This window comes from Fonticula alba (assembly GCF_000388065.1).
Source record: "Fonticula alba strain ATCC 38817 unplaced genomic scaffold supercont2.6, whole genome shotgun sequence".
Classification (NCBI taxonomy): Eukaryota; order Rotosphaerida; family Fonticulaceae; genus Fonticula; species Fonticula alba.
In genome coordinates this window covers 1,817,463-1,826,390 of record NW_009242976.1, presented here as the reverse complement: position 1 = coordinate 1,826,390, position 8,928 = coordinate 1,817,463, and the positions used below count along the sequence as shown (strand labels likewise).

Below are 8,928 nucleotides of genomic sequence, written 5' to 3'. Positions count from 1 at the left end.
CAGCCTCCCTGTGGAGTCGGCCTTCTCGCCACGAGCCGGCCGGCCAAGTGTCCTGTCCCCCGCCTCGGGCAGCGGCCAGCCCTCGACCTCGCCCCAGTCTTCGCCCTCGCAGTCCCCGCAGCCGCACTCCTCCTTCGCGTCGAACCATGTGTGCTATATGCATTCCTTCTCGCAGTCGGCCGACCAGTCGACCGAGGACGACACCTCGACCGACGCCAAACCCATCATCCCCTCGCCCTGCGGCGTGTCCTTCCCTTCGTCCTTCGAGGTATGGTGCTGCTGCTGCTGCTGCTGCTGCTGCTGCTGCTGCTCCCCGCCCCGGGCCATATATCACGTCCACGTCCTCTGACCGCGCCCCCTCGTTGTTGTTCCCCTCCCCCCCCCCTTTTTCTGCTGGCCAGCTTTTTCGCCATATGACGCTCCAGCACGACATTTTCCAGCGCGGTCGCGGTGTCAAGGTCTGCTATGTGCGTCCCCCCCCCCCCTCCCCCCTTCCCCCCTTCCTCGATGCTCCCTGCCCCGGCCTCCCGCGCGCCTCTCAGTCTGACCTCACGACCGGTTGTTCCCTGTCCACTCGCAGTGGGTCGAGCCCTCGTCCGGGCTATTGTGCAATGAGAGCTTCGACTCCTTCTACAAGTACGAGTCTCACATGGTCCGGCACCACCACTACAAGCGTTACCAGTGCAATGCCTGTGGTGCGCGCGTCAGCCGTCGCCAGGCCCTGCTCATGCACTTCCGCAAGAAGAACCATCACGGCTCCTGGACCGACCCGGGCCAGGTGACCGACCTGGCCCTTGTGTCCGGTGACACGGCCCTGGCCAATGTCATCGGCAGTGGTGCCTCCACCACCTCCTCGGCCGCGGCTTCCTCCTCGGCGTCCTCCGGCGCCGGCGCCGGCGGCAACCTTGGTTCCTGTATGTTTCGCTGCTCCGTGCCTCGCATCCCGATCTTTCTCCTCTCGCCCCTTTCCCCCTGAAGGCGGTAATGCCAACACAACTCACCCTTCCCTCTTCTCGGCGGGGGGCTCCTGTTGCGCTTCGGCCAGCCGGCACCGCGGCCTTCACGCCTCCGCGCTACCCTGGCGCCATGAAGGCCAACCGGATGATGTCCGCTGCGGCACGCTCATCGCGCAGCATCTCCGTCCCGGTTCCGCCGGGAACGCTGAGCGCCTCGATGCCGGTCAATCACGCGTCGGCGATCTTTGCCTCATTGCTGGCCTCCTCCGCACACCTCAATGCCTCGGGGTCGGGCACTCCTCTGCAGGATCTGCCGCAGGCGGCTGCGGCGGCGGCGGCGGCGGCTGCCGCTGCGGCCGCCACCGACTTCTCCCGAACCGGCATCTCGCCCATGCTCGCCCTACCTACGCAGGGATCGCCGCTGATGAAGAACACTTCCCATCTCCTCGTGCGGCTCCAGCAGCAGGTTCAGAAGCAGGCTCAGCGGCAGCAGGCGCAGCATCAGCAGGCCCAACTGCACCAGCAGAAGGTCCAGCAGCACCTTCAGGCTCAACAGCAGCGGCAACAGCAGCAGCAGCAGCAGCAGCAGCAACAGCAGCAGCAGCAGCAGTCGCAGCAGCAGCAGCAGCAGCAGCAGCAGCAGCACCAGCAGCAGCAGCAGCAGCCGCAGCAGCAGCAGCAGCAGCAGCAGCAGCAACAGCAGCAGCAGCAGCAGCAACAGCAGCAGCAGCAACTTCTAATGCAGCAGCAGCAGCAGCTTCTCCTTCAGCAACTTGCTCAGCAGCAACAGCAACAGCAACAGCAGCAGCAACAGCAACAGCAACAGCAACAGCAGCAGCAGCAGCAGCAACAACAACAACAGCAGCAGCAGCAGCAGCTTCAGACCAGCCCGATGGCCGGCACTGCCTTCCATGCATCTCCCTCCCAATCGACCCAGCAGCAGCAGGCCCAGCTCCAGCAGCAGCTCCAGCAGCAGCTCCAGCAGCTCCAGGCCCAGCAGCTTCAGCAGCAGCTCCAGGCCCAGCAGCAGCAGCAGCTCCAAGCCCAGCAGCAGCAGCAGCTCCAAGCCCAGCAGCAGCAGCAGCAGCAGGCCCAGCTCCCGGCGTCCAATGACCGCCACGACTCGGTTGGTCTTGGACAGCATCTATCGATGGACATCCTCTCCACCGCCTCGGCCGCCAATGGCAATCTGCCATCTCTGGCCACCGTGACTCTCCCCCGGCCCGATGTGCATAATTCCTTCCAGCAACATGCCCTGTCAACCGATCTGGGCCAGGGGACCCCCGGGGCGGCCTCGACTGGGCTTCCCGTGTCCAAGACCGGCCTGCCAACCGAGTCTAGCCCTGCATTTGGTACGAATGCCGCCCCTCTTCCACTTCTGCCGTCCCCTGGCTTGGCCCCCCCCCCCCCTCCCCCCCCTCGCCTCCCTCTGCTTTGTTTGCTTTCTTTACTGACTGGCATGCCTGAAACGGCCATGCGCAGGCGGCGGATCCTCGCACCAGGATCTTTCTTCTTCACTCCGGGCGCTGGCCCAGGCCATTGACAGTCACTCGGGCAATACCACCGCCGAGCCGCTGTCGCCGCAGCTGCAGGCCACCCTTCAGGAGATTGTGTCCGCGGCGCTTCGTCTGGGCGTGGGCGACTCCTCCTCGGCCACGGCCAATGGCAACACAAACCTCCTGTCGAGCTTGGTACGGCCTCCCCTCTCTTCCTCCTCCTCCTCCTCCTCCTCCTCCTTCTCCTCCTCCTTCTCCTCCTCCTTCTCCTCCTCCTTCTCCTCCTTCTCCTCCTCTCCAATCCATTTGTCGACATCTGGAGCTGCCCTTCCTCCACCCCTCCCATGCACCCACCCACCATTGAGCCACGCGCCCTCCTGACACTTCCACATGTACTCCACCTCCCCCGCAGCAGCAGCAGCAGCAGCAGCAGCAGCAGCAGGCGGTCCAGCAGCAGCTCAACGACCGTCTTCAAGCTGGAGTCCAGGCACCGGGGACCTTGCCAACGCCGGCCGCGACGGCAACTGATCCCGCTCAGCTGCTGCCCTTTAGCCAACTTCTGCCCTCAATGTCCGGAGGACAGCCCTTTCTAAGTCAGCCCCAGCAGCAGCAGCAGCATGCTCTGTTGCAGCAGGCCGGGCGGGGGCAGGTCGACTCGCTGTCGGCCTTGAAGTCCGGCTTCCTGGCCAACACTCCGTCGGCCACTTTCACCATCAACCAGGGGAGCATCAGCTCCACCGGCACGGGCAATGGTGTCGGTAGCGCCAGCGGCACTGGCGCCGGCAATGGCGGTGGCATGTCTCCCTACACGGGGTCGTCTGGGCTCCTCGGCATGCAGGCTCCTCAGGCGGATCCTCTGTCAGCCACCAAGATGTCCATCGAGTCCCTGGCCCGGGGGATGACGACTGTCCCGCCCGGGCTCGGTCTTGCTATGGGCCCCTCCCTGAACGTCGGCGGCCAGCAGATCCCCCTGGACAGCATCCAGGCGTTGCAACTTCTCCAGCAGGCTCAGCAGCAGGCTCAGCAGCAGGCTCAGCAGCAGGGCAGCCCGGCTCAGGGGGCCTCCTTCGCCGGTCCTGCCACTCGATCGGGTGTCGATCATCGGCCCGGGGCCGGTGTTGTCCTGGCAGCAGGCCTCCCGGTCGAACTGTCGCCATCGGTCCAGCCGTCCCGCATGGTGGTGGACCCCTCGCCGGACCAGTTTTCCTTTGCCACCACCAATGCCAGCGGCTCGGCTCCGGGCCCGGCTACATCCGGCACCGGCGGCGGCAACAGCAACACCCCCACCAATATGAGCATTCGCTCGCAGCTGTCGAGCCTCTCGAACTCCCTCAGCACCGGGACCCTGACGCCGGACAAGTTCCAGGACATCCTCCGGACTCTGGCCCCGGCCTCGACCCCGGCCGGCACTGTCCCCACTCCAGTCGGGTCGTCGCCGGCTCCGGTGCCGGCTTTGCGCGCTGACTCCGCCGGGCCCCCGCACATTGGCGGCCAGCTCATGTTTGGCGCTGCTTCGACCGATGAGTCCCCGGCTGCCGCCCCCCAGCAGCCAGGCACCTCTTCCGCCTCCCCTTCCGGGCAGAATATCCGCAACCTCCAGTATTTGCTGTCGTTGATCTCCAGCCGCGACACCGAGGACGTTGTCATGGCGCAAATGGACAGCCCTTCGGTCGCCACCTCCTCTGCTGGCACCGGTGCGTGTGCCCCTCCCTTCGGCTCTTTTTTCGTCCGGGTGTGTGCCCCATGTTCACTTGCTGACCCTCTGCCTCTCTCCGTCTATCATCACCCTCTCCCCCCCCCCTCTCTCTCTCTCTCTCTCTCTCTCGGGCGAAGTAGCTCCCGGCCGTGCACTTCACTCGGTCCCCGGCCTGTCATCGACGACCATCGACTCGCCGGCGCGCACCGATCCCACCTCCCTGATGACCAGCCCGACGACCATGCTGACAAGCCCCACCGAGGGGGAGGCCGCCTCGCCGGCTCCTCCTTCGCCTCCCCCTTCCGGGCCCGGCTCTGCGACTTCCCTGGCGATGGCGGCGTCTGGACCCGCGACTGATGGCTTGGCGGGGCTGGCCACCGCCTCGGCTTCGGTTTCGGCTTCGGCCTCGGCCTCGGCGACGCTGGACATGTCGGACCCGCTGCAGCTGCTGGTCAGTGGGATTGACCAGTACATCAAGCGCCTCCCCCCGGCGGAGGGGGCCCTCCTGGCGGCGGCCAGTGGCGCCATCACCGGCAGCAAGGACCTGGCTGACCAGCCGCCGGGCAAGGGGGCCTCGCCCGCCGGCAAGGTGCATTCCCTGTCCCCATCGGCGGCGCCTGCGTCGGCCGGGCCGCCGACGCCGGACCTGCAGGCTCGCGGCCCTTCGCCCTCCATGCAGCAGGTTGATGCCCTTTTTCGTCGTCTCCACGGAAGCGGCCCGGGGGCAGGATTAATGGCGACCACCTCGACAGCGACTGAGGCCGGTTCCCCGGTGGCCTCCAGTGACCATCGAGCTGCCTCCGGCGGCGGGGCAGCAGCCGCTCCTGGCAGCTCGGCGGCCCTCCATTCGACCACCTCCCCGCTCGATGGGTTTACTTTTGTCGGCGGATCGTCGCGTGGGTTCTGCCTGACGCCGCCGCAGCTGTCGCCCCTGGCCAGCGGCGGCGGCGGCGGTGGCGGCGGCGGCAGCAGCAGCAGCAGCAGCAGCTCCGTGTCGCCCCGGTCGGGCTTCTTTGCCTCGGCGCCGGCGCCGGGCATGCCAGCGAGTGCCACGATCTCGGCGCCTGCCGCCTCCTGCAATGCGCCCCTGAGTCACCGGCAGGCCAAGATGCAGCGGCATCTCCTGCATCAGCAGCTTCACTCGCGTCGCCCGGTCGAACACCAGGGCGCCGCCATGGCAGCAACCGTGGCACTCGGCCACGCGTCTCCCCCCGCCAAGGAGCTGTCCGGTTCCCTGCCGACGCCGACCCCGGCCGCCGGTGTCTCCATGGCTGCCTCCCCGTCTCGGGCGGCGGGCAGCCTGATGCCCGGTGCCCCGGCGCGTGATGTCGCAGTACTTGCCGTGCCTCCGTGCCCGGGCGAGGCACCGGGCGAGGCACCGGGCATTGCCCCGGCGGTGGTGGCTGTCAGCGCTGTTGCCACCGCCATCGCCACCGCCACCCCTGTCGATGGCGGCGACACCCCCGATGTGCTGGCCGCCTGTCCATCCGTCCTGCCGGGTGGGGCTTCTTCCGATGCCGCTGCCTCGGTGATCACCAGCCCGCCTCACGACGAGGAGGCCCCCGAAAGGATGCCCACCCCCGTCGTCCCCATCACCCGCCATGCCGCCTCGATTGCCACGGCTGCCGCCCCCTCATCGCCGCGGCCGATCGTGCGTTTCCTGCCGGCCGGCCTGCTGGCGGTCAGGTCGACCTTCTCCGGGTCCCTGCGGCCAGCCATCCGGTCTCTTCGCATGGTGTCCTTCCCCCTGAGGCTGCTGGCGGTCATTCATCTGTACTTCCTCAGACGCTTTGGCGCCTCGGTTTCCGGCTCGCTGTTGGCCGATGGGTCCCTGGCCCTGGCCTGTACCTTGCCCTTGCCGCCGTGGGCCCAGTTTTTGGTGTTTTTCACCCTGCTCCTGGAGAGTGTCGGCTCGATCGTCCTCTTCCTGGCTCGGGGTCGGCATGGCATGCCTCGTGCGGCCGTGACCTCGGCCAGCGCCCCGTCGGCGACCCGGCTGCTGGTGGCCCCCGCGGCCTCGGCCTCGGCCTCGGCCTCGGGAGCTGCTCCGTTGGTTGCCCTGCCGCCGCGGCGTCCCTCCCAGTCGTTGGCGGCCGATCCGTCGGCATCGTCCTCCACGATGCTGTCGCCGGCGTCTCAGAAGCCCGCCCCGGCGCGGCTCTTCTTCTTCCCGGCCGAGATCGTCGAATGCCCGATCACCCTTGCCGACAGCTTCTCCTTTCCCCTGCTGGCTCTGGACATCTTCATCTCCCTGCGTTTGACCACGCCGCTGACGTACATCGTCGCCGCCGCCGAGCTCCTCTTTGAGGTGTGCATGGCTCTCTGCCTGTACTTTGCGCAAATCCATCGGGTTCACCGGTCGGCCGTTGCCGCTGCTGATACCACCACCACCACCACCACCACTACCACCACCATCACTCCCGGGGGGAAGGCCGCCGGGGCGGGCCCCGCACCTTCCCTCCTCGCCGCCAACTAGGCAGGCATAAACGAGTGGGTATCTGTGTGTCTGTACATTTCGCCCTCCCCCTCGCGCTCATCCTCGTCCTGCTCCATCCCCTCCCCCCTCCCCCTCTCTCACCACAGCTGCCCGGAGCAAGAGCTCCGGCACGAGAGAGGCCATCTAATGCCGCGCGAATGTCCGCGTCTTTTCTTCCCCCCATTTGATACTTGCTTTCCTTGCAGGGGGCCAGCGGGGTATCTCCCCCCCCCCCCCCCCATACACACACACACACACAGCCCGAGTGTCCTCTCTCCCCTCCTCTCCATGTATCTGTCCACCCTCCACACTTTGTAGTTTTATTTCAATGGAGATCTCCAAAATAAAAAGCAGAAGAGATTCAAGTTCAAGAGTGGGCCCCGGCGCTTCCTTCCTCTTGTTCCCCCTCCTCTTGGCGCATGGGTTCGAGCGAGAAGAGGGCACCCCTGCGAGGGAGGGGTCGCGCGTGCGGCATGTGCCTGTCTGAATGGACCACGGCGGGTTCTCTCTCTCTCTCTCTCTCTCTCTCTCTCTCTCTCTCTCTCTCTCTCTCTCTCTCTGGACATATTTCCTTCACCACGAAATGGGGTTTATTTATTGGGGAAAACATATGTCCCAGCGGGGAGATCTCCGGCTGGTGGCTCGGCCGGCAATCGATGGGGATCTCCGGCGCCGCTGGGTGACCCACTGCCGCCGCTGCTGCCACCGCCAGCCCCCGGGGCTGAGGCATGTGAAGTGCCAGCCAGGGATGCCGTACCGCCAATGCTGGGCCCAAGAACCCGGCCAATGAGGCTGTTGTCAAGGCGAATAAACTGACGGAACTTACTTCCCGAAGAGGAGGAGGAGGAGGAGGAGGAAGAAGAAGACCCGCTGGCGGGAGCGGGTGCAGGAGTGACAGTGGAGGTGGCGGCAGTCGGGCTAAGAAATCCGGCTGGAGGGCTCCCGCGATGGGTGGCTCCCGACGCCGAAGGACCCCCCGCCGAACGAGGCATGCTGCCGGGCCTGGTCGCGCCGGCCGGTCGACCTTCTTCCCCCCCGGCCGGAGGAGACAGGCCGGGGATTAACCCGCGAAGGTGCGGCAAGTCCAGGTGGGGAAATGCGGCCAAGACCTGGTCCGGGGTGTAGGCAAACCAGTCGCGCGGGCTGGACCCACGCAGGTTCGGCTGGTCGAAGGAGAGCCCGGCCGAGATGAGGAGCTCGACGCCCTTTGGTGGGGAGGCGCGACAGTGACCGGGGCAAGAGCGGGAGGTGTGTGTATGTGTATATGTGTGTGTGTGGGGGGGGGGGTTAAGATGCAAAGAATGTGTCTTTCCTGCTTCGTCAGGCAGCGCGGGTCCGGAGGGTGGGGGGCATCAAGGGTCGCACTTCGACAAAACCATGGGATGAGGCATAGTGCAGGGCCGTGTTGCCGGATTGATCTTGCAACTGTGCATTCAGATCGGGCGTCGATAGGGCCAGCCGCAGGGCCGCCGGCTGCTTGTAGATTGCGGCATAGAAAAGGCAATTGTGGCCGGAGTGATCGACCATGCACAGCGAGTGCGGGGAGAACTTCATGATCAGGTTGAAGATCTGCACACGGGCAGTGGCGGATGCCAAGAGGCGGGATGTCAGAGGCCGCGCGCGCCCGCCATCGGGCAGCAAGACAGGAGGGGCGGGGATGCCCGCAGGGGAGGGGGGCCACCGGTGCAAGGTTGGCGAGGCACGCACATCTGGAAAGCCATACATGCAAGCGAACATGAGAGGCGTGCGGAGCTGGATGTCCTTCGAGACAAACTCCGACTCGTGGCCCTGCTCCAGCAGGAGCTCCACCAGGGAGAAGTGCCCGAAGCAGATGGCATAATGAAGGGAGGACCTGTTCGGGGACCGGAAGGGCAGGGGGCCGAAGATTGGATGGACGTGCCACCAGGTGAGACGACAGCTGCAAAGGGCGGACACCCTGCAGGGAGGGCCAGGGCGGGAGGGAAGGGGGGGGGGGGGGGGGCGGCCGTACCAGCCGTTGTCGGGGTTGATATTCCGCAGGGAGGTTGGCGTGAGGGCCCCGGTCTCGGCCAGGGACCGGATCATGTCAATATCCCCATCGATAACATATTGGCGAATCTGGGCCGACGATCGGGGCCAGGATGCGTGCGTGCATGCGTGCGCATGTGTGTGTTTGTGTGGCCGTCAGGGGGGAGCATGGGCGGTGAGAGGGCGGCCGTCAGTTGGGGAGGTGCGCCATACACAGCAAGCGGAAGTCGGAGGACGCACAGTAAACGGGCTGGTGTGGAACATGGGCCGCAGGGGGCCAGAGGGGGTGGAGGTGGA

General features: G+C 66.3%; 2 protein-coding genes across 3 annotated transcripts; one reads left to right on the top strand and one right to left on the bottom strand.

The window, feature by feature from the left end:
- Positions 1-6,859, top strand: H696_04056 (hypothetical protein). Its single transcript, XM_009497930.1, has 7 exons — positions 1-268; positions 402-467; positions 581-914; positions 1,046-2,308; positions 2,439-2,647; positions 2,865-4,146; positions 4,289-6,859. Exons 1-7 carry the CDS (start codon positions 158-160, stop codon positions 6,622-6,624), a joined length of 5,601 nt encoding a protein of 1,866 aa, XP_009496205.1. The 5' UTR covers positions 1-157; the 3' UTR covers positions 6,625-6,859.
- Positions 6,860-7,189: 330 nt separating this feature from the next.
- Positions 7,190-8,928, bottom strand: H696_04055. Of its 2 annotated transcripts, XM_009497928.1 has the most exons (5): positions 8,872-8,928; positions 8,615-8,721; positions 8,332-8,476; positions 7,990-8,193; positions 7,190-7,829 (listed from the first exon to the last, which is right to left on the bottom strand). In XM_009497928.1, the coding sequence occupies exons 1-5, from the start codon at positions 8,893-8,895 to the stop codon at positions 7,215-7,217; spliced, it is 1,095 nt and encodes a 364-aa protein (XP_009496203.1). In that variant the 5' UTR covers positions 8,896-8,928; the 3' UTR covers positions 7,190-7,214. The 2 variants fall into 2 exon arrangements, with proteins under 2 accessions (XP_009496203.1, XP_009496204.1); XM_009497929.1 differs by lacking the exon at positions 8,872-8,928 and having other exon boundaries at positions 8,615-8,831.